Raw genomic sequence first — 25,077 nt, 5'->3', positions numbered from 1 at the left:
TTAAGCCAGGCTCCTCTGCCGCTGCTTGATCCTCAGATACAGCTGGGAAACAAAAGGGAGGACAGTTTCTCGTTAAAAACACCACGAAGACGGCATTTGAAATAACGAAACTTCTTGCGACAGGATTTTTAAGGGCTGACGGTTCAGGTCCCCTTTGAGCCGGACGTCACACTGAATCGTCCTTTAGCGTAGCCATGACGCTAACTTTACCACTTTATTTGAACAGTCTCCAAATCATCTCCCTGAAACTGTAACGTCTTTGGACAGTTTCTGGAAAAGGAAGTGGGCAAAGAGCTGGTCGGTGTAACCTTTACCAACACAGTGACGTTTCTAAAATAAACAAATTAATATTGATATGGGTTTTAAATGATTTTGATTTTATCAGTTCTTCCATGGAAATGTCTCTGGAAACAAAAACGTATAAATGAAACAGGGCTATGTTTAAAAAATCATACGGATGAGAGCAGAAAATATAAAATGACATTTATTTCCAAGGAACACCCGAGAAAAATAGTGAGAAATTATGATCACGTGTTGCTGTGACCCTGAACAAAACCTCCCTCGTTTATTCTCGTCACCCCACAAACGGATCCACTGATCGAAGGCGCTTCAACTGAAAATAACTTATTTTGCTGTTTTAGCTGCTGATGAGAAGAAGCCTCCAAATCCAGACGCTTTCCGTGTAAAAACATTTGTTGAAGATGTCAGCAGCTCTGGTAGCATCTCGGCCTGGACGTGAATCCACCGAGTGGCTGCAGACGGGCTCGTAGCACCACTCCACCACTGGACCCTGATTATTAACCGCTGACCAGCTTAAAATGGTGGCCGAATGTCTGTGACCCCTTTAAAAACTGACCAATACAACAACAAACGTTATTTTTTCCTAAGAGGGAATTTATTTTGTGCTCTCGCTGCCGACGAGGTGTGTGGAGCGGAGCACAGATCCACATGGCAGCCTCTATCTGTGTTAGTTTAGCTCGTTAATGAACACCTTTAACGTACCTTTGCTGTTCTGTGTTGTTTGTGTACTTGCTGTCCCGTGCTGGACCATTAGCATAGCACGGCCTAGCATGGTGTGGCCCAGCCTAGCGTGTGATCAATAACTATTTGTGCTCCTCCTCCAGAAACACCTCAGTTAGTTCCTACCTGTGGGGGACCTAAAGCACAAAGGTAAAACCTACTGGACCAACGTGGTGTCCTTTGTGCCCTTAGCTCAGAAGCTCACTCAGCAGTTAGAAGGTAAACCCGGCGCGGTCAGCTCACCCCCAGCAGGTTGCGGGGGATGTAGCCCTCACGGTCACCACATCTCGCCCACCACCACTCCGTCTCCACGTCGTCCTCCCGTCTCAGCACCGTCATGCAGTCGCCCTCGCTGAAGCCAAGCTCGTCGTCGCTCTGGGGCTCGTAGTCCCACAAGGCGTACACCACGCCACGGTTCATCACGCCCATCTTCTCCTGAACGCCTGCCAGGACACAAACAGGGAGGACCAGTCATTTAGAAAAGCAGCTTGTGGTAATCCATGTAAGCACCTCAAACATCCCCTAAAACGTTTCAATAAATCCTCGAAAAACTGCTCATCTTTCACAATAGAACTGATGGAAGCTCCTCAAACCCCCTTTAGCCTATTCCAGATTCCTAAAATCCACTTAAGGCTCTGCCGACCACCTTTAAGAACCCTGGATTTGCAGTATGCTCCCTTAAAATTCCCCAAAGAACCCACTCAGGGAATCACTGAACTTCTTAAAATACCCTGGAACCCCTTTAATTTCTTCCAAACTTCACTAGCTTGTGCTCTAGAGCCACCTTTTGATCTTCCTGGACTCCAACGACCTCCAAACTCCCATCAGAGGATCACTGAACCTCCCCATTGACCTCTGAACCTTAGCGAAGGATTCCCAAACCCCAAACAGGGATCTCTCCCGCCTGGACATACAACTGCTCTGAGGATCCTACCGTAGAGGAACTGGGAGCACTGGGCGTAGCCTTCCTCCATCTCCTCACATTTGTCGGCCGCTGTCTGCATGTCGCTGTAGGTGGTGGCGAACACCGCCGCCCCCGACTCCACCAGGAACTTACACACCTGAACGTTGTTGCAGGATGCGGCGCAGTGGAGGGGAGTCCTGGAGACAAGAGGAGAGGTTTGTCCGGTGTTATGCTCGTGACTGACGGAAAATGGCGCTGTGGGGGTCGGAGTGGACCGTGATGTCAAGCTTCCGTGAATCAAACTCACCAGCCGTCGCTGTCGGCAGCGTTGGCGTTGACGCCGAACTGCACCAGGAACTTGACGATCTCGGTGTGGCCGGCGCAGACGGCGTTGTGCAGCGCGGTGATGCCCTCGTCGTTCGGCATGCTGGGGTCGTCCACCTGCAGGACGCAGAGGTTTTCATTTAACCAGGAATCAAGCTGGAAGTATCTGCCTTTCTCTAATGTCTGCATGGATGGAAGTCAATGAGAAAATGATACACCAGGAAGGGGGGGGGCTCATTAACCAATCAGAGGAGGGTTATGCCTAAACCTAACCAATCAGAGGCAGGGAAAAACACCGAAAACAAGATGGTGATTTTGAAAATGCCAAACTGGAGGCTTTAAATCAGCGGCCCTCTTCTGGTGGATCTACAGAGTTCAGACCAGACTCACTTCGTAGATGACCCTCTGGACGAGGTCGTACTCGCCCTCCAGAGACGAGTCCAGCAGCAGGGCCAGAGGGTTGAACTTGACCCGCCTGCTGTGGTTGATCCGCTCCGAGCCAGATCTTCGGAGGATCGTCCTCTTGCCCTGAGAGACGGGACAGACGGAGAACAAGGAAACAACGAAGGTTTTTCTCATGTAGGCGAAGTGACCTTTAAATATCAATCAGCTCTATCGATTGTTGTCCTGCTGATGCTCACCGGGGGCGCTGTCACCTGTCCCGTCACCTCCGGCGGCTGCAAGTTTGTGACATCGTCTCCTTGCTCCACCTCGCCACAGGTGGGGTAAGGTGGGGGCGGGTAGGGGGGGAACTCCTCTGCAAAGTAGTCCTGGGGGGCCGAGGCGGACGGACACAACTCTTCCTCCTCCTCCTCCTCCTCTTTGTCCTCCAGAGGGGGGGGCAAGGAGTGGCAGGAGGCGGGGTCGGGGATGGGTGAGCGGGGGGGCAGAGGGGGCGGGGTCAGGTGGTCCACTGGGCTCTCGGCGAGCGGATGGTTCAAGCCAGCGCCGCTGTTGTCGTCGATCGCGGACGTTAAATCGACACCGCCCGTCCCGTCCTCGTGGACCCCGGACTGGACGTACGTCCCTGCTGGGCCGACCGTCTCCATGGGGATGGTTTCCATGGCAGCCAGAGTGGTTTTCTGATAGAGAAGCTTCTGGATGTTGGGTCCGGCCGGGCCCTCGGGCTCTGTGATGGAGCTGCGTTTCTTCAGGGGCCGCGGGGCGTGGTGCAGCCGGCGGCGCAGGGCCTCCAGGTCGGCGTCGCTGGGGTTCCTGTGAGGGTTGGACAGGAAGGGGAGGAGCTTGGTGGGGCTGAGCGGTCGCGGGGTGGCGCGTTCTGCCGTCTCTCCTCCGACAACTTCGGCGCTACCCAGGCAGCTGTTGTCAACCTCGCTCCCGTCGGACACACAAGACCCAGAAACCACGATGCCGCCGTCTGAGGAGACGGTCTGCTGGCCGCCGCTGGATGAGAGGACTGGTTTCCCGTAGACTGTGAGGAGGCACAGACAGTTTCAGGTTTAAGATACTTTCCCTGGATGGTTTTTACACACTGAACCATCTGGGAAGTCGTCTGTAGAAACTAGGGATGTTTATTTCAAGAAAAAAAACTACTTGATATTTGCTCTGAACTATTTTGATGATGGATTCAATGACTTCAGTTAAAACTATAACTGAGACTATTTTGTCTATTTTTTGACATTTTACTAACAAATCAATTCAAGAGAATTATCAGCAGGTTGATCAATAATGAAAATAGCTGTGGGGGGGCGTCACCTCTGGGCTGACTGCGGGGCAGCGTGCCCTGGCCGCTCGGCTGGTAGCCCTTCCCCGGTGTGGCCTGCTGGGTGTACATGGAGTAGATGGACGAGGCCGACGAACTCTGAGGCTTCCTCAGCACGGGTGGGGGGGCCTCCGAGAGGTCGGGGGTGTAAGGCCGGACGGCGGCGGCCGGCGGACTCTCCTGCTTGTTGGGCAGAGGGAGGGTGTTGCTGTGGCTGGGAAGGACCCCCGGAGCCCTGAGGTGGCCCCCGACCGGCCGCACCTTACCAGGGAAGGTCCCGGTGCTGAAGGGGGGCTTGGAGAAGGCCGGTGGGCCGGATGAGGAGAGCGATTTGGGCTTACTGGGAAGTGGAGGAGGCGCCGCCATCTTGGACAGACCTTTACTCGAGGCCTGAAGGTGAAACACAAGAGAAACAAAAGAGCGTCACTCTCAGTGGAAACAACCAAATGTTACCACAAAAAAAACCCCGGTTACCAACCACACTTCCTGTTAGCCCTCCACTAACTGGAGGGGGGACAAAATAATTTAATGAGTCATCCCTTCTGGCTTTCCAAAGGTTACCACAAAATCCCACCAGACTCCTCCTTTGTTGTTAACTTTGTTGTGGTTAACTAGAGCAGACGCCATCAGGTCTGGCGGACACAACACAGCACAGACGCTCCTGGTGGCTTTTTGACTTTGTTGTAAAATAACAAAAGTAAGAAATCAACAGCTAAACATGACACCACACTTTCTCTTAATTATTGTTCTTTTACAAAACCCTGAATCCTTATTAGCAGTTTACTGTTAAGTTATCAGTGGAAACTCGACTTTCTACATTTAACGGTCGGTCAAAAACAACACTGACGTAACATTAACATCCATCAATTCGGTCCAATCCAATAATTCTCACTGAAGATCAGCGAACAGGAAGTTTAAAGTGTTACCTGATTGTCCCTGAGCAGGTTCTCTGTGATGTGATTGGTCCGTGAGGGGATGGGGGGCGGGATGTCAGACCCGGAGATGCCCTTCTGGTCCGTGAGGGTCTTACCACCTACAGGAGGGGAAAATCATCATCATCATCATCATCATCATTGACAGTGACACAAAAAGCTGCTTTACTTCTCTTCTGGTTTTTAAAATGATAAAATAATACTTTATTAACAGCACTCAAACTGTGGGACCACTAAAGAGGGAGCTGCTGGAGTCCAGGGAAGACGTTAGCCTGAAGCTAAATGCTATCGTTACTGGTTTAAAAGCTTTAAACCTGCTCCTGGGACCTGCAGCAGAACACCTGAGTCCGGCTGATGGACGTGGAGCCGCATTCACGCAGGACTAACACACATATGCAAAGCGTCTCAGACGACCCGCAGAGAGGAGACGGCGCCCTCACTGACCTGAGCTGAGGCCTGACATTCGGGGCAGCGTGGAGGCGTGGCTGTAACCTCCGGGACATTCAGAGAACGGGCCGCTCCAGTCAGACAGTTTGGTTACTTTTGATGTGGTGAAACCTGCAAAGAGCAGAGAAACCAAAGATCCATGTTGGTCCAGATGAGGCTTTTTCTCTCCGCTGGAGCTGTGGGAGTAACTTCCTGTGCGGTACCTGAGGCTGGCTTGGCGGGTCTGGGCGGCGGCTTCAGGGACGAGTCGGGCATGGGCAGGGTGGCGGTGCCGTCCGGGTACGCCGGTTTCACTAGAACCTCCTTGCGGGCCGGCACCGGGGGCCCCTGGGAGCTCGTTGAGGAGGACGACTGGATGTATGGCCCCACCGCCGCCACTCTGGAGCCCACGGCGTGCTGAGGGCCGCCTCCGTCTGAAGCCACCTGCAGGGAACGGAAAATATAATCCAGCTTTTGTCAAATCTCGAGTTCCCACTTAAAAATGTTTCACATGGAACAGGATTATAGATGATATAGATGATATAGATGTTTGTCCGTTACTTTCAGCTAGCTATGTCATTATCCTGACTTTGTGCTAAGCTAACAGGCTGATAGTAAAGTAAACAGGAGGTGTGATGATGTGACGGAGCCACTAAAAACTGAGACGTATCTGTCATGTTGAATTACAGTAAATTAACGAGAATAACTCTTTAGTCCCGACACGAGCGCCCGCGATCACATTAGCGTATCTATTTTTCAATGCAACCAAATAAGACAGAGCGATAATTCTTTCTGCAAATAAAACCAGAGGAGTCACACTTTCATATCACACATTCAACGTGTCCCAGAGCGCCGTTTCCTCCCACTAATGTGTTCCAGTATAAAGCACACAACAAAAACGTTATAATCCAGACCGGGAGTGTTCACAGCGCTTCCTACAGCTATGACATTTCTGTAAAATATGTGTAAAAAAACTTTTTAGCAATTTATTTAGTCAGTCTGTACATATTATTAGAATTTGGCATATAAGGGTTGTATTGATGTATAGCAAATTAAAATGCTCCAGAAAATGGCACTACAGATACTAAAGATACGCTCTGGCGGACTTCTTCTATGCTGGGTCATAAAGGGTTAATAACAGTTACAACTTTTCCAGTTCGACAGAAAAACAGGAAATCTAACTGATTTTGTTTGTTATTTTTGGTTTTATCTGTTCGTTCCTAATTATTTAGGGTTTTTTTCACTTTATCATCTATTTAATTTCATTTCAAGACATTAAGAAACAATTGAAAAAACAAAGATGGTTGTGACCGTTTGTGTTGGAAGCAGAATATATTCCACTGTCTGCTACTGCACTTTAAATCTTATTGTACGTTATACAATGATAATAAAGGCTTTCTATTCTATTCTGTTTTATTTTGGGTTGTGCTCGCTCACCGGCAGGTTCTCCTTCTGCTGCAGGGCGGCCTTCTTCTTCCAGAGCCGCTGCCGGAGCTCGGCCAGCCGCCGGTCCATCGCCGCCACCTCCAGGTTCCTCTTGTTCAGGCCGTCTCTCTGCTGCTGCAGCCGGCTGCTCTGGTCCTGGTTCAGCTTGTTCCTCAGCTGGAGGTCAGGGGACAACTGGGAACTCAACTCAACTGTATTCACACAGCACTGTCTGGACAGACGAGCTTATTACAGCCTTAAAATATAGGTTTTACCTGATTTATTTATTCTTAACGTAATAAATCCACACCCATGTTATTCATCATCATGTGCAACTCAACAATCCATGGGTCTATCTGGATATATATATAGCATATTCTTATTTATGTTCATAGTTTATTCATGTCATATTGTCTTCTCACTATTCAGCTGCTGTGACAAGTGAATTTACTCGATGCAGGATTAACAAAGTTTATCTTATCGTAACCTTTTTCTTCCTTCTGTTGTGAACATACACTTTTCTCTGCAGCACAGAGAATAAAGTCAGACAAGCTGGCGTGGCATGGTGTTTTCTACAAGTGTGTGATTCAATTATGATTCATCCTAAAACCAAAAATCGTAATAAGCGGTAATATCGAGTCGCAATATTTGAAAATCGCAATACACATCGAGTCGGCCCTCAAGTCGTGTCCACCTCTATGCAGACGATGCAGTTCTGTTTTATCCGCTGAGCTCTCACCTGCAGCTCTTTGTAAAGGCGCTCCAGCTCGGCTGCAGAGGAGGTGTTGTGGTGATGAGGAAGAGGAGGAAGAGGAGGCTCCAGCCTGTTGCTCCTCAGCGCCTCCAGCTGGTCGCTCAGCTCCTCCACCCGCGACACGGCGACCAGCAGCTCCCTCTGCTTCTGCTGGAACAGCCCGGTCATCTGCTCGATCTCCTCCACTGCCAACACCAAACCATCAGAGGGCGTCTTTAAGGGGACCTGATCTGCTAAATGTCCTTTTTTAATATCTTTTAAATATAATTGTGTGTCCACAGACCCTCCGTCCTCCCTCTGTTTCTCCACCTTTCACTACATGTGTGTGAAAACGCTCTTTATTCATCTTTATTGAAAAAAAAAAATCTAATTCAACAGTGCGTACTTGTAGTCAACGTTAAAAATATGCAGAAAGATAAAACAGATATATAAAGTAATAAGTAACTTTCATGTGTTTTGCAACCAAAGTTTTTCAAAAGCTGTAACTAACTTTGTTTTTTTAACATCTTTGTTTTCTGTTTTTTTAACTTTCTTATAGATGCATTTAAATCGTATATTCTATGTCACTAGATTTACCTCCTGTAACATGCTGCCTGGAGGGTTTTTAGGTAATTCCCCTTCACATTCACTTGCAAATCATGATGTTTTTTATATGTATAATTAAAGAAAAGAAGACACAGGCGCCATGCAGCCAATCAGTAATGAGTATTCACTCAGACCGTCGTGTAAATTCAGGTCGTACACTGAAGCCCAACCTGCTCCTGAAGCAGCTTCAGTGTGTGAACGTGTGAAAGAAGAGTCGCCTCCATCTTCGATCCCTCCTGACTGAATGATGTGTGAATGAGGACGTGATGAAAAGTGCTTCGAGTGGTCGTTCAAATACAGACACGGTCTGTCCGGCCGTCACACTCACCCAGTTTGCTGTTGCTGAGGCGTTTCTGCTCCACCTGGCCCCTGAGGGCCCGGACCCGTCGCAGCTTGGCCTCCTGGTTGTGAGCGTTCTCTCTGAGCTGCAGCAGTCGCTCCTGTTCAGAAACCTCCGTCTGCTGCTGCCGCTGATCCTGCAGCTTCAGGTACCGCAGCCGCTGCTCCTGCAAACAGTCAGACCGTCAGTCAGACCGTCAGTCCGGACCAGCTGAGTTCAGGTCGGGGTGCAGCTGCAGAGCCCGTCCAGGGTCAGACACACCGATTCATACACAAGACGTCTACACTGAATTCAATTTAAGGCTTTTTTATTCCATCGTTTGGTCAAATTGAGGAAGGAAAGAGGATATCCAGTGTTTCATGTACCTGCCTTTTATATTTAACCCAAACCGTCACCTTTTCCGAAACCTACCCAAGTAGTTTAGGTTTCTAAACCTAACCAACCTGCCGCTGACCGCTGGTGATACTAACAGAAAATATATACGTTTACAAATAATTTCATATAATCTAAAGTTTGGATTTTGGGCGTCGCCATCTTGGTTTCAGAACCAGAAGTGATGTTGATTCCACGAAGACCTCCATGTCTGATTGGTCAGGTTTAGACAGGACCCTCCTCTGATTGGTCAGTGAGCAGGTAGCCCCGCCCTAAAGCCCCCCCCCTCTTCCTGGTGTATCTTCCTCTAAATGGACCATAATTTACTAAATGAACTGAAGAAGACTGTAAAGTAGTGACCAGAAGAGGAAAAGGTTTTATTATTTAGATTTTTTTACATTATTTAAGTCATTTGGATGTGATGTCACAGAGTTTTTTAAATCAAAAGTGTTATTTATTGTTTGCAGCACGTCCCTTGTAGTGGACATCTTTCCCACAAAAGGTTTGTTTTAGAATTTATTAATTCTCATTTGATGATTTTTGCACAATTATAAAACAAATAGTGAAACCTGCTCACAGCTGATATCTGATAACAGCTGAAAATTAACACACGTCTTAATATAACTAATTAAAATAGTTGAGACTCATGAATTCGTCATAAATTTCAACTTGAACTTCAACATCTCGCTGCCATAAAACCTTTGTGGGGGGGTCACGGCCGTCGTACCTTGGAGGCCAGCAGCTGCTGCTGGGCGTTGATCTGCTGCTGCTGCCGGGCCGCCAGATCCTGCAGATCGCTGAGCGTCACGTCCAGACGAGGAGCTGAGATCTGACACACACACACACACACACACACACACACACACACACACACACACACACACACACACACACACACACACACACACACACACACACACACACACACACACACACACACACACACACACACACACACACACACACACACAGTCAGAGTTCACCTTCAAACCATCAGGAACAAACCGGAGATGCACAGCAGCCTTCACACACATCACAGCAGTAACCTGCTAACTAAGCAGCTGGTCACCAACCCATCTGGTGGTTCTGCTAGAACCACCAGATATCTCGTTTCCACGCAGACGGGAACAGAAATGATCGTTGTCACGGTGACGTCCCCGGTGGTTTGTGGGCCGCTGCTTTACAGGCGTCACCATTTTGGTTTTTAGGAGCCAGAAGTAATGACCATTCTACAAAGACGTCCTCTGATTGGTCAGTGAGCAGGTAGCCCCGCCCTAAAGTCCTCCCCCTCTTCCTGGTGTATCTTCCTCTAAATGGACCATCACTGACTAAATGAACTGAAGAAGACAGTAAACTAGAGACTGAGAGCAGAAACTGTTCACTGAGCTGATAAATCAGGAGAGAAGTCTCCTCATTTCCTCATTGACTTCCATCCAATCAGACTTCTGTTTGGAGCCAGTGGAGTCGCCCCCTGCTGGACACTAGAGAGGAAGCAGCTTTAAGGCTTCACTGTTCAGACTGCTTCTTTCTACGGTCTTTGAATCGGACAGACTTGGAGGTGTTGAAGCTGGGCTAGCAGCTGCTTCCTGTCTTCATGCTAAGCTAGGCTAAGCTAGGCTAAATGCTCCCTGACGCTGATATCTGCTGATGTGACTCTCACCCCGTTCTCCAGACATCTCTCCACAGAAGCCTTCGCCTGGTTCCTCTTCATCACCTGGTCTGCAGCTCTCGACCCACCTGGACAAGAACACAGTAGATGTTGATGCTGATGTGACGTGTTAGTGTGGATGTTGGTCCAACAACACATGGTAACAAACACATGGTTAACTTTGTCCTGGAAAAAGATCAAGTATGGTAGTTAAGTAAGTTGTAATAGTAGTTAAGTAAACTAGTTAAGTAGTACTTTGCACTTGTCATTGTGACCAATCAAAGGGATTTTAGATTCACATTCACACGTTAAAGGATTATTTTTAAACCCTTTAGGCCTATTTCTGACATATTTTGGGTTCAAAATGACTAGTAGGTACAAAAATGTTTGGAATGGGTCGAAACAGGTGACAAACTGTGGCTGCAAGTAGGTCCACTGATTTATCCACTGACGGGCTCAGAGTGTTATTCTAAGTGTGTGACAGCATCATGGAAAGGATCCCTACAGAGAGAGACCTGGAAGATCCTTTTGGTTTAACCACAAACAGCACACACACCAGACTACATTCACTAAAACAGGGATTTTAGAGAACAGATCACAGGAGCTGCTGGGTTCAGATCCAACACAATATTCGTGTTAGACAAAATAACACAAACGAACTAAATGATTGGAGCAGAGGTAGATCAGCAACTTTGGTGCTTTGCGATGTAAAATGACTGTTTTTGTAAATGGAGTCTGGTGGATCTGAATATAATCTCTGACTAATCCTCTGGCTCTGCTACCATCATTCTCTTTGTTTACCTGCAAAACTAATGACATTCGCACCAACTTCAGGCGTAAACAGCTTATTTTGTCATAATTACGCTGATGACACACAGTTGTACCTGTTCATGTCCCCCAGAGACGTTAACCCTGTTAAATCACTGGCTGAATAAACCAGTGAAAATCCTCCAGCTCAACAAAAACAGAACGAACCGTTGGTCAGTGATGCTGAAAACCTTTGGTAAGAAACGTGTTCACATTCAGCCCGTCTGGCTGTGAGGGACGAGTCATTTAACACAACCTCCTGTTCATCTGTAACGTTTCCATGAACGCTGAAGGTGCTGGGAGACGGACGAACATGTTGGTGGTTCAGGACTTTAATCAGGTTAAAGAAAAAAGAGCAAAACTTGGACGGGATCTGTTCAGACCTCAGAGGGGATTTCCTTGTTTTTAGGACAGAAAAACAAAATTAATCACATCGAATCCATCGAAAACCCCCCCAGAGTCCAGCAGCTGCACTCGACCGTGGAGTCATAAGCTGATTACAGTTAGTCGTCTCCTGTAGTTACAGCTGAACCTCCTCCCTTGTAGCTCTGCAGCATGAAAAACAACTGGATTACTGTGAGCCGCTGCAGTTCGATTCAAGTGTTTGTCGGTTTACGTCTTCGTAGTTTGCTCTCTCCATGACGATCCCACCTCCTGACGAGCACTCTTCATACTGAATGAAGATTAGTTCAGCAAAATCACTTTACTCCACCAAAGTGGTGTGTTTATTTAGACCCTGTGTTTTAATCTTAGACTGTTATAACTTGCTTAGATTGGACTTGTTTGGTGAAAGGGGAACCTGCACAGTGAGGATTTCATCGTACAGTCTGACTGTCTGGTTTTCTGTGCTAATGATCACACACACATCTTGAATCTTGAAATATGTCGGACCCTCCCCAGTGGTGGGGGCGCCGTTCCTTACCTGACTCCCGTCCTGGAGCTCTCTGGTGACGCAGGAGGTAACGCACCTCCCCCCTCTGCTGCCCCCATCGCTGCAACGCCTCCAACATCCGCTCTCCTTCCCCGACGACACGCTCTGGTTGGTGGAAAGCAGAGCGCCGTTATTTAGGGATCGTGGGGAAAAGAACATTTGTCAGCATGATGACAGAAGTCTCACCTGAGCCTCTCCACATCTCGGCCAGGTAGCAGTCCGTCTCTCCGGGCTCCTTGCAGAGCTCCACCACATCTCTGCACAGCGTCTCCGGCATGATGGGCACCTCGCTGAAGTGCTGGTCGTTGTTGCTGAGGTACACGGTGAGGAACATCTACAAACGGGACAGACCGGGGACCATCAGGGTGGGGTGATAGTACAGGATGACTCCAGTACTGTTGAACCTGGGCCCTATTTTTACATGTGCTCCTGTCTAAATGACTGGAGCTGGTCCAGGAGATCACCTGGTCACAGTAGGTCCACTAAAAGAGCTTGTTTGATCCACTGACAGGCTCAGAGTGTTATTCTAAGTGTGTGACAGCATCATGGAAAGGATCCCTACAGAGAGAGACCTGGAAGATCCTTTTGGTTTAACCACAAACAGCACACACACCAGACTACATTCACTAAAACAGGGATTTTAGAGAACAGGACACAGGAGCTGCTGCTCTGCTGCTGCCTCCATCTGTTCGTTTGTTTGTGTTATTGTGTGTAACACAAATATAGTGTTGGATCCCAATAAACCCTTTAAGTCACCACAGTCACACAGTAACACCAACAAAACAACTGATGGAGGCAGCAGCAGAGCAGCAGCTCCTGTGTCCTGTTCTCTAAAATCCCTGTTTTAGTGAATGTAGTCTGGTGTGTGTGCTGTTTGTGGTTAAACCAAAAGGATCTTCCAGGTCTCTCTCTGTAGGGATCCTTTCTTTGGTGTTTTAGAGGGTTCATTTGGACTCAACACACTATTTGTGGAACACACAATAACAACCAAACAGCCACTTCTGTGTTCTGTGAGGGGAAATTACTGTTTTCATTGCAGCCCGTTTGGTGGCTGCTGGCTGAGGTGATCTACTGGACCAGTTCCAACACTTTTACTACCTACCAGTCACTCAGACACCAGGATCAGGACACAGAGGACCCAGGGTTAGAAACAGCAGAGTGCTCCTTTAATTCCGGTGGATAACGTCAGAGTGAATGTCTGTTGGAGCGTTTCCAACATCAGTAGCTGCCGCTGAGCGCTGAGGTCACGTCCTCTGTGCTCGTGGGTTATTTTCAGTATTTATAAACTCAGTATTTCTTTAATTGGAATAAATCTGTGAACGTTTAAGGATGAAAAATCCTCCAGGTGTGCATGTTTCACGTTAAATAGTGCAGCACTACTTAGACCAGTGACAGTAAATCACAGGAGGAACCAAACAAAGGACATTTCCACCAGCTGACGGCACACAATGAAAACCTGCTGGTTAGCTCAGGGTTTTGAGTGTCCTGTGCCTTTAAAACATGGGCAGGTCCTTTAACAGACTGCTGATGGTTAAAGCACAGCGTGAAGTGAAGACTAAAAACAGAACCGGCCTTCTGCACTTTCATGGCAGCTTCCTGTGCTATTTAAGACTAAAACAGATATTTGTGGGCATACTGTAACTCCCATGATGCACTGGGCCATCTGTTACTCCAGCAGGGTATCTGCTGTTGGGCCCGGAGCCAGACGGCCTCCCACGGCCCGCCAACCTGCACAGAGGCGGCGCTCAGAGCCTCCCGGTCTCTGTTCATCCTGGTGGTACTGAGCTTCACGTGTGTTCGGCGGTCCTGAGCTGGTTTCAGCCGCCAGCTGTGAGAAATGAGCTGCCGTCTTTGACCTGCAGCATCGTTTACATGCAGGCGTTCTGAGGTGGGAGGAAAGTCTGGGGGAGAAGCTGCAGTCACACAGCAGGAGCTCCTGAAGTCCCTCTGATCCTCTGAGCTGGAGCCCACATCAAATCTGTTTCCTGACCCGACCGCAGGCGTCCCTCAGGGTCATCTACACTGACGCCGAGTGTTTGTGCATTCAGCTCCTCCTCCTCCTCCTCCTCCTCCTCCTCCTCCTCCTCCTCCTCCTCCTCCTCCTCCTCTGTCCTCATTCTGTCTCTGAGCTGCTTCCATGTGCAGCCCCCCCCCCCCAAAAAAACAAACTGTTTTCTTTTCAGCACGAAACCACACAGACGCTTTCTGTGGAGCCAACAGAGCAGTCGGCAGGACGGCCGACACCAAAGGGACGAGAGAACAGTAGAGCGACCCCCCCAGGAAGCAACTCAACACCCCCCCTTTGAGCCTGCTTACTGTTTTTTCTAGTGCTCATTGGAAAACAGATTTCAGCCTCCTAAAAAGGCCCAACTGAAAAAATCAGCATCATATTTAAAGAATATTTTCGCTGCTTTATGTTGCATCAGACAGACCTCTCTCTCTCTCTCTCTCTCTCTCTCAAGCCACCAGACTTCATTGACAAAAACAGTCATTTTAGCTCACAGAACACAGAGGTTTTTCTGCTCTGCTGCTGCCTCCATCGGTTAGTTTGTATGTGTTGTTGTGTGACTTTGGTGTTTTAAACAGTTATTTCCGATTCAAACTAACACGTTAAAGCACCAAAGTCACAGCAGCTACACCAGCAACCATTGTGTTCTTTGAGGTAAAATGACTGTTTTTCTCAATGGAGTCTTGTGACTTGTGAAGAGAAAGAAGGAACTGTGTTAGTTCCCGGTCAGAAAGGTCAGTCTGACAGCATTGTTAACCAGTGAAAATAATTGAACCCTTTGAATAATTGAACCCAATGAACCCTTTAAGTCACCACAGTCACACAGTAACACCGACAAAACAACTGATGGAGGCAGCAGCTCCTGTGTCCTGTTCTCTAAAATCCCTGTTTTAGTGAATGTAGTCTGGTGTGTGTGCTGTTTGTGGTTAAACCAAAAGGATCTTCCAGGTCTCTCTCTGTAGGGATCCTTTCCATGATGCTGTCACACACTTAGAATAACACTCTGAGCCTGTCAGTGGATCAAACAAGCTCTTTTAGTGGACCTACTTTGACGGCTGAGGGGACCAATTCCAACACTTTTTGTACCTAAATCAGTCATTTAGACAGATTATGGACAAAATCAGCTCAAGGTTACGAATACTTTAGTTATTCTTAAACCAATGTTCTCATCAAAAGAAACTGTAAGTAATCAAGGAATCCTTTAGTGTCCTTCACTGAAAACTAGAAAATCCCCACAGAAACTCAGCAGCAGAGATGAATTAGTCTGTCCTACATTCAGCTCTGGAGGGAAACTGGAGCACTTCCTTCCTTCAGGTTCACACCGATGAAGTGGGTCGCTGCCGTCAGTCACCAAACTGAGGTCGACTGCGGCCAATCAGAGCCCGGAGAGGAGAGGCTGTCTGTCCCTCAGGACGACAGCGGGGGGGTGGAGTGAGACCTCCTGTCGTCAGCGAGGCTGGTTATAGAAGCTCATGTGCCCTGAGCGCAGACTGAAGGTGTCTGAGGCAAAACTAAGTGGGGTATGGACGGGAGGACCAGAACCAGGACCCGCTGAGCCCACGTCTATCAGGTCCGTTCAGACTGTGTTCAGACTGAAGCAAGATTAATCACAGTTTACATGCGACACTCAACAGTGTCCCAGACACAGAGGACTCATGGTCTCAGGTCTGATGTTCTAGTGAAGCAGCTGGAGGAGTTTTATTCAGAAAACATCAAACATCACATCGAGTGTGGACATTTTAAAGTCCGATGTTGAGATGTTATAGTGCTCAAAGTTAGCTGCATGCTAATGTGCTAACTGTGCACTAAGAGGTGTTATTCAAAGCTACGAAGCTGTGAGGATCAGTCTGTAAAGAAGCGTCCTCTGATTGGTCGGTATCAGTCTGTATAAAGAAGCGTCCTCTGATTGGTCGGTATCAGTCTATAAAGAAGCATCCTCTGATTGGTCGGTATCAGTCTATAAAGAAGTGTCCTCTGATTGGTCGGTATCAGTCTATAAAGAAGCGTCCTCTGATTGGTCGGTATCAGTCTATAAAGAAGCGTCCTCTGATTGGTCGGTATCAGTCTGTATAAAGAAGCGTCCTCTGATTGGTCGGTATCAGTCTGTAAAGAAGCGTCCTCTGATTGGTCGGTATCAGTCTGTAAAGAAGCGTCCTCTGATTGGTCGGTATCAGTCTATAAAGAAGCGTCCTCTGATTGGTCGGTATCAGTCTATAAAGAAGCGTCCTCTGATTGGTCGGTATCAGTCCGTATAAAGAAGTGTCCTCTGATTGGTCGGTATCAGTCTATAAAGAAGCGTCCTCTGATTGGTCGGTATCAGCCTGTATAAAGAAGCGTCCTCTGATTGGTCGGTATCAGTCTGTAAAGAAGCGTCCTCTGATTGGTCGGTATCAGCCTGTATAAAGAAGCGTCCTCTGATTGGTCGGTATCAGCCTGTATAAAGAAGCGTCCTCTGATTGGTCGGTATCAGTCTGTATAAAGAAGCGTCCTCTGATTGGTCGGTATCAGTCTGTATAAAGAAGCGTCCTCTGATTGGTCGGTATCAGTCTGTGTAAAGAAGCGTCCTCTGATTGGTCGGTATCAGTCTGTATAAAGAAGCGTCCTCTGATTGGTCGGTATCAGTCTGTATAAAGAAGCGTCCTCTGATTGGTCGGCATCAGTCTGTAAAGAAGCGTCCTCTGATTGGTCGGTATCAGTCTATAAAGAAGCGTCCTCTGATTGGTCGGTATCAGTCTGTATAAAGAAGCGTCCTCTGATTGGTCGGTATCAGTCTGTAAAGAAGCTTCCTCTGATTGGTCGGTATCAGTCTGTAAAGAAGTGTCCTCTGATTGGTCGGTATCAGTCTGTAAAGAAGCGTCCTCTGATTGGTCGGCATCAGTCTGTAAAGAAGCGTCCTCTGATTGGTCGGTATCAGTCTATAAAGAAGCGTCCTCTGATTGGTCGGTATCAGTCTGTATAAAGAAGCGTCCTCTGATTGGTCGGTATCAGTCTGTAAAGAAGCGTCCTCTGATTGGTCGGTATCAGTCTATAAAGAAGCGTCCTCTGATTGGTCGGTATCAGTCTATAAAGAAGCGTCCTCTGATTGGTCGGTATCAGCCTGTATAAAGAAGCGTCCTCTGATTGGTCGGTATCAGCCTGTATAAAGAAGCGTCCTCTGATTGGTCGGTGTCAGTCTGTAAAGAAGCGTCCTCTGATTGGTCGGTATCAGTCTGTATAAAGAAGCGTCCTCTGATTGGTCGGTATCAGCCTGTATAAAGAAGCGTCCTCTGATTGGTCGGTATCAGCCTGTATAAAGAAGCGTCCTCTGATTGGTCGGTATCAGTCTATAAAGAAGCGTCCTCTGATTGGTCGGTATCAGTCTATAAAGAAGCGTCCTCTGATTGGTCGGTATCAGTCTGTAAAGAAGCGTCCTCTGATTGGTCGGTATCAGTCTGTATAAAGAAGCGTCCTCTGATTGGTCGGTATCAGTCCGTATAAAGAAGCGTCCTCTGATTGGTCGGTATCAGTCTATAAAGAAGCGTCCTCTGATTGGTCGGTATCAGTCCGTATAAAGAAGCGTCCTCTGATTGGTCGGTATCAGTCCGTATAAAGAAGCGTCCTCTGATTGGTCGGTATCAGTCCGTATAAAGAAGCGTCCTCTGATTGGTCGGTATCAGTCTGTATAAAGAAGCGTCCTCTGATTGGTCGGTATCAGTCTGTATAAAGAAGCGTCCTCTGATTGGTCGGTATCAGTCTATAAAGAAGCGTCCTCTGATTGGTCGGTATCAGTCTATAAAGAAGCGTCCTCTGATTGGTCGGTATCAGTCTATAAAGAAGCGTCCTCTGATTGGTCGGTATCAGTCCGTATAAAGAAGCGTCCTCTGATTGGTCGGTATCAGTCCGTATAAAGAAGCGTCCTCTGATTGGTCGGTATCAGTCTATAAAGAAGCGTCCTCTGATTGGTCGGTATCAGTCTATAAAGAAGCGTCCTCTGATTGGTCGGTATCAGTCTATAAAGAAGCGTCCTCTGATTGGTCGGTATCAGTCCGTATAAAGAAGTGTCCTCTGATTGGTCGGTATCAGTCTATAAAGAAGCGTCCTCTGATTGGTCGGTATCAGTCTGTATAAAGAAGCGTCCTCTGATCGGTCGGTATCAGTCTGTATAAAGAAGCGTCCTCTGATTGGTCGGTATCAGTCTGTATAAAGAAGCGTCCTCTGATTGGTCGGTATCAGTCTGTATAAAGAAGCGTCCTCTGATTGGTCGGTATCAGTCTGTATAAAGAAGCGTCCTCTGATTGGTCGGTATCAGTCTGTATAAAGAAGCGTCCTCTGATCGGTCGGTATCAGTCCGTGTAAAGAAGCGTCCTCTGATCGGTCGGTATCAGTCCGTGTAAAGAAGCGTCCTCTGATTGGTCGGTATCAGTCTGTATAAAGAAGCGTCCTCTGATTGGTCGGTATCAGTCCGTGTAAAGAAGCGTGCTCTGATTGGTCGGTATCAGTCTATAAAGAAGCGTCCTCTGATTGGTCGGTATCAGTCTATAAAGAAGCGTCCTCTGATTGGTCGGTATCAGTCTGTGTAAAGAAGCGTCCTCTGATTGGTCGGTATCAGTCTGTAAAGAAGCGTCCTCTGATTGGTCGGTATCAGTCCGTGTAAAGAAGCGTCCTCTGATTGGTCGGTATCAGTCCGTGTAAAGAAGCGTCCTCTGATTGGTCGGTATCAGTCTGTAAAGAAGCGTCCTCTGATTGGTCGGTATCAGTCTATAAAGAAGCGTCCTCTGATTGGTCGGTATCAGTCTGTGTAAAGAAGCGTCCTCTGATTGGTCGGTATCAGTCTGTAAAGAAGCGTCCTCTGATTGGTCGGTATCAGTCCGTGTAAAGAAGCGTCCTCTGATTGGTCGGTATCAGTCTGTGTAAAGAAGCGTCCTCTGATTGGTCGGTATCAGTCTGTATAAAGAAGCGTCCTCTGATTGGTCGGTATCAGTCTGTATAAAGAAGCGTCCTCTGATTGGTCGGTATCAGTCTGTAAAGAAGCATCCTCTGATTGGTCGGTATCAGTCTGTATAAAGAAGCGTCCTCTGATTGGTCGGTATCAGTCCGTGTAAAGAAGCGTCCTCTGATTGGTCGGTATCAGTCTATAAAGAAGCGTCCTCTTATTGGTCGGTATCAGTCTATAAAGAAGCGTCCTCTGATTGGTCGGTATCAGTCTGTATAAAGAAGCGTCCTCTGATTGGTCGGTATCAGTCTGTATAAAGAAGCGTCCTCTGATTGGTCGGTATCAGTCCGTGTAAAGAAGCGTCCTCTGATTGGTCGGTATCAGTCTATAAAGAAGCGTCCTCTTATTGGTCGGTATCAGTCTATAAAGAAGCGTCCTCTGATTGGTCGGTATCAGTCTGTATAAAGAAGCGTCCTCTGATTGGTCGGTATCAGTCTGTAAAGAAGCGTCCTCTGATTGGTCGGTATCAGTCCGTGTAAAGAAGCGTCCTCTGATTGGTCGGTATCAGTCTATAAAGAAGCGTCCTCTGATTGGTCGGTATCAGTCTATAAAGAAGCGTCCTCTGATTGGTCGGTATCAGTCTATAAAGAAGTGTCCTCTGATTGGTCGGTATCAGTCTATAAAGAAGTGTCCTCTGATTGGTCGGTATCAGTCTATAAAGAAGTGTCCTCTGATTGGTCGGTATCAGTCTGTATAAAGAAGCGTCCTCTGATTGGTCGGTATCAGTCTATAAAGAAGTGTCCTCTGATTGGTCGGTATCAGTCTGTATAAAGAAGCATCCTCTGATTGGTCGGTATCAGTCTGTGTAAAGAAGCGTCCTCTGATTGGTCGGTATCAGTCTGTATAAAGAAGCGTCCTCTGATTGGTCGGTATCAGTCTGTATAAAGAAGCGTCCTCTGATTGGTCGGTATCAGTCTATAAAGAAGCGTCCTCTGATTGGTCGGTATCAGTCTATAAAGAAGCGTCCTCTGATTGGTCGGTATCAGTCTGTAAAGAAGCGTCCTCTGATTGGTCGGTATCAGTCTGTATAAAGAAGCGTCCTCTGATTGGTCGGTATCAGAGCTCCAGGTTTTCCTGCTTTTCACGCTGCAAAAAGTGACGTCCAGACAGTTTGATTGTTACCTTAACATTAATTGCTGCTCTTCTTCTTCTGCTGGTGTTTTCCAGCAGACTGTAATCAGATGTGCGACGGAGCAGAAATGAAAGGTCCTTCATCTCATGTGGATTTTACTGGGACTGGAGGTGCTGAATGAGAAGAGTAACCAGGCTCTCACTTCACGGATAAAGCCATAAAAATTGGTGGACTGACCCTTTAAGACAAACTCTCATTATGAACAGAGGGCGGATGTCTGAGTCTGTCTGTCTGTCTGCCTGTCTGTCTGTCTGTCAGCAGGCCGAGGCCTCGTTAAACTCCTGAGGCTGCAGCTCTTAATCCTGCCAGGAATTAGCGCAGCATCACGCCGTTTAATACCGCCGGCCGGCCCACGACCCCCCTCTGCAGCGAGGGAGGACACGAACGATCCATCAGCTGCTTCGAAAGACGTCAACACAGCTTCTTCCTCAAAACAAGGAGGACTCGCCGACACGGAGCCGCATCCTAATCCCGTCAGCGCCGGGTCAGCCGGAACTAACTTTTTAAATGATGTTAAATCCCAGAGATCCTCTCTTGTGTCAGAGTGAGTGGTGTCCATGGAAACACACTCGAACCCCGTGGTTGGTACGGCAAGCAGAAAGGGCCAAATACCGTCACTCAAGGATAGTTTGACAGCTGCTTTTTACAGTGTTTTCTTTAGCAAATACAGTTTGAAGAGCCGTACTGATCACAGGGTCGGTGGTTTGACCTGCCACAGACTACCAAACCCTTTTCCTGTTCTGTCCAACCATGTTTTAACATTTAGAGCCGTTTACACTACAGGGTGTAAAAAATGGCGTCCTGACAATTTGAATGCTGCTTTTTTAACTGCGTTTTTGTTTTTAGCAACAGGTGACGATTGGCACGTTCTGCTTGCCGTACTGATCACGGGGTCGGTGGTTTGATTTACGGTGTATAAAGCGACGTTTAATCACCAGAACATCGTTTTTCAAGCACTTTTTTTTAGCAAACAGAGCATGAAAAGTGATGATATTTGGCACTTTCGGCTTGCCGTAGTTTACTGGACGACCTCCCGACCACAGCCGCCCCAAAACTACCAAAAAACCCCAACCTGACAGCTGATGTGGAACATCTGGTCAGACTCATGACCTCCACTTGGTTCTTTCATCAGACAGTTTAAACCTTTATTTTTGTCATCAGCTGTTTTATTCTTGAAACTTTTTGTTTCAACACTTTGACTGACCACATCCAGCGACACCGGCCGTGAGCTGAGACGCTGATTTAACGGGGTCTGAAGTACTGACTCTAATTCAAAGTGGAGTGTCGGGGAAACGTGGCGGCAGCTGGCACGCCGCAGGTCACATCCCAAATGTGTGTGTGGTGGGCGGCGTGGACGGCTGCAGCCATATGGTCAACAGCGTCACGTGACACACCAATATTGGATTAACGAGTCCCTCTCTCACACACACACACACACACACACACACACACACACACACACACACACACACACAGGAGGCCTCGGCTGAACTGTTGTTGACACCGAGCTGTGAAACCAGGACCGCTCTCTGATTGGCCGCCTGCTCTGTGGAAGCTCACTTCTGATGGCAGAAGCTTCAAAATGATTTTTTAGTCAGTATTTTGAATCAGGTTACTGGTTTCTTTGGGAAGAAGCTGAGTAATAATGTGAATAACTGAAGCTTCAGGCCTGGTTGGCCGGTTCGCTGGACGTTATCCGTCTTATTTTAGGATCATTCACATGCGTTTCCTGGTCACTGATTGGCTCTAATGAATCTAATGACTGTGGGCTGTAGACAAACTTTCCAAGAGGTCGCCGACAGCAGTCAGTAAAACAGCTTCTCCTGTAAACTCTCATCATCATGGACATGCTAAACGTTAGCATCGTGCTAAGCTGTACACCATCAGGGCCGCGTTCCTATTGGTTTATGACTGGCAGCCTCATGGTGACCAGACAAAAGGAAATGAAGCCTAAATGAGTGGTTTGTATCCTGTAACACAGGCTTAGTAAACGTCTGAACTGACTGAAGGAGGCAGCAGCAGCTCCTGGGTCTGTTTTATGGGACCGCAGTGAGGACGCCATCCTGCATCACCAACACCCACGAAAAGGTAAAAACGGGACAAAAATGGTGCATCTTGTTCAGTAAAATGACCGAGACACAGCAGAGCTTGACTGACAGCTTCCACAGCATCAGCAGTGTGAAACACACACACACACACACACACACACACACACACACACACACACACACACACACACACACACACACACACACACACACACACACACACACACACACACACACACACACACAGTGCTGAGGTGTGAAAGCATCCTGAGATGCTCCACTAGAAACAGAGAAGCGCTCTGCCCGTCGCCGGTAGCGACCGTCAGCCTCACAAACGCGACCAACGCCCGTTTCTTGTCTCTGGTTTTGAGGCTGAAACCGTGAATGAACATGAAGGTTACAACTTCCCCGCTTCAGTTCCTCATCGCCGCAGGAATACTAAAATAATACTGTTCCCATGTGACCTTGAACACTGTGTGTGTGTGTGTGTGTGTGTGTGTGTGTGTTTCTGGTCACTGTGGCAACGGTAACCAGGCAGCAGGGCTGAGCTGCAGGATGCTGAGGACGAGGTTTAATGATCGGGGCTGCGCTGCCGTTTAAAGGGCGTCATGATATCAGGCAGCGAGCGTCACCCGGGTCTGAAAACAGAGAAGTTCGGCTCCATGATTCCTCCCTGAGCTCTCAGCTTCCTCAAACACACCTTCCTCCTGCTCCTCCTCCTCATTCATCCTTTAACACGCAGGAGGAAGATCACCGATCACACATTAAAAACTTTTACTTCCCTTTAAATGTTTCAGGTTTGACCGGCGGTTCACACCACTGGCAGTTATTGTTGTTATCATTTTCACTGGCAGTTTGGTTCAGTTAGGTTGGAAAGAAGATATTGTGTGTTTAATGTAGCCTGAATTTCAGGTTCGTATTTGACTCGATATCTTAAACTAAACCATCTTTTCCTAAACCTAACCTCACCCAGGATTAGACCCCCCCCTCTTACTACCAGAGCAGACTGAACGGTGGTCGTCTAAAACAGTCTTTCCAACGTCGGTTATTCAAACAGCATCTGTCTTAAAATGAGTCCGGCTCACTGCTGGTACCAAAACCTGGTCTGGTTCCACATCGCAGAGCCAAACAACAGATGACCTGCAGCGAAGGTCACCGGCTGGACTCGAACCAGCGGCGGCGTCGACCACAAGGTCATGTGACATCCACAGTGACCACTGAGCCACTACGAAACCACCACCACGACTCCTAAACTGCAAAAACAGACACATCACAGAGCCTCTCCGCTGCTCCATGAACACACACACACTGGCCCACCAAATGTGGATTCATCCGCCGCTGGAAATAGTCCCCATCAGATGCTGAATTTCCTCCTTTTTGTCTGATAAAAACTACAGTGAGGTGATTTTTTACCTTAAATATCACTTAATTATTCTTATTATTGTCACTGTGGTCAAGTTCCATTAATCATTGATCAGTCTAGAGCTGAAACGATCGATGAACCAATTACCTGATCGACAAAAAAATCTATCAGAGGCTATTTTGAAAATCCAAGAATCGTCTGATTTACTTTTCAAGCTTTTTTATCAGATCATAAATACTCGATTAATCACTGCAGCTCTCATTCAGTGAGGGAATAAACAGCTTAGATCATCATTAGAAGAGCAGAGCCTATGCATTAGCACATGTTGCCCATTAACGGAGAACTATCTGTGAATCTGGAGCTGATTTGTTGTATTTTAACCACAAACAGCCGTTATATCGCTGTCTGCACACACACCAGACTACATTCACTAAAACAGGGATTTTAGAGAACAGGACACAGGAGCTGCTGCCTCCATCAGGTAGTGTGTCTGTGTTATTGTGTGACTTTGGTGTTTAAAATATGTGTAACACACATTAACACCAACAAGCCAACTGATCCAGGCAGCGGCAGACCAGCAGCTCCTGTGTTCCTGCGATGGCAGAATCCCTGTTTTTGTCAATGAAGTCTGGTGGATTTGAAGAGAGTGATATAACTGCTGTTTGTGGTTAAAAACAAAATCAGCTCCAGATTCATCAGACAGTTGTCATCCACCCAAAGAAATGTAAGACTTGTTCTCATTATTCTGGATACATTAGAAAGCGTTAACGTGACTTAAAAGAACGGCAGGAGGCTCCAGTCAAATATCACAACACAGTTTCTGATAAATGACTTCATTTGTGAACTGTCGCTACAGCAACAACATATTGTAGAGACATTCGTGGTCTGACAGCATCATGGAAAGGATCCCTACAGAGAGAGACCTGGAAGATCCTTTTGGTTTAACCACAAACAGCCGTTATATCGTTCTCTGCACACACACCAGACTCCATTCACAAAAACAGCGATTTTACACAGGAGTTGTTGTTCTACTGCTGCCTTGATCAGCTAGTTTCTTTGTGTTATTGTGTGACTTTGGTGTTTTAAAACGCTTAATTCGGATTCAACACAACATTTGTGTGACACACAGTAACAGAAACACACGAACTGATGGAGGCAGCAGCAGACCAGCAACTCCCGTGTTCAGCGAGGTAAAATCACTGGTTTTGTCAATGGAGTCTGGTGGCTTGTGACTGATTATCGCGGTGTGTTTCACTCACCGGCATCATGTTGGCAGTTTTCCGTTCTGTCGCATCCAGACCGCAGCTGAAACCCTTCAGACCTCCAGTCCACCAGACCCTCCTCCTCCTCCTAGTCCTCCTCC

The 25,077-nt window shown here is 47.5% G+C and overlaps 1 protein-coding gene across 1 annotated transcript; it reads right to left on the bottom strand.

The window, feature by feature from the left end:
• On the bottom strand, nt 1–25,007 carry tp53bp2b (tumor protein p53 binding protein, 2b). Its single transcript, XM_070827637.1, has 18 exons — nt 24,974–25,007; nt 12,378–12,525; nt 12,183–12,296; nt 10,466–10,542; nt 9,533–9,634; nt 8,422–8,599; nt 7,494–7,693; nt 6,767–6,931; nt 5,554–5,773; nt 5,348–5,461; nt 4,898–5,004; nt 3,965–4,361; nt 2,890–3,680; nt 2,639–2,776; nt 2,232–2,365; nt 1,955–2,121; nt 1,264–1,463; nt 1–42 (listed from the first exon to the last, which is right to left on the bottom strand). The coding sequence occupies exons 1-18, from the start codon at nt 24,980–24,982 to the stop codon at nt 1–3; spliced, it is 3,303 nt and encodes a 1,100-aa protein (XP_070683738.1). The 5' UTR covers nt 24,983–25,007.
• Nucleotides 25,008–25,077: the final 70 nt, after the last annotated feature.

The sequence above is a fragment of the Pempheris klunzingeri genome, chromosome 3, assembly GCF_042242105.1.
Source record: "Pempheris klunzingeri isolate RE-2024b chromosome 3, fPemKlu1.hap1, whole genome shotgun sequence".
Taxonomy (NCBI): Eukaryota; Metazoa; Chordata; class Actinopteri; order Acropomatiformes; family Pempheridae; genus Pempheris; species Pempheris klunzingeri.
This window is presented reverse-complemented; position numbering and strand designations above follow the sequence as displayed.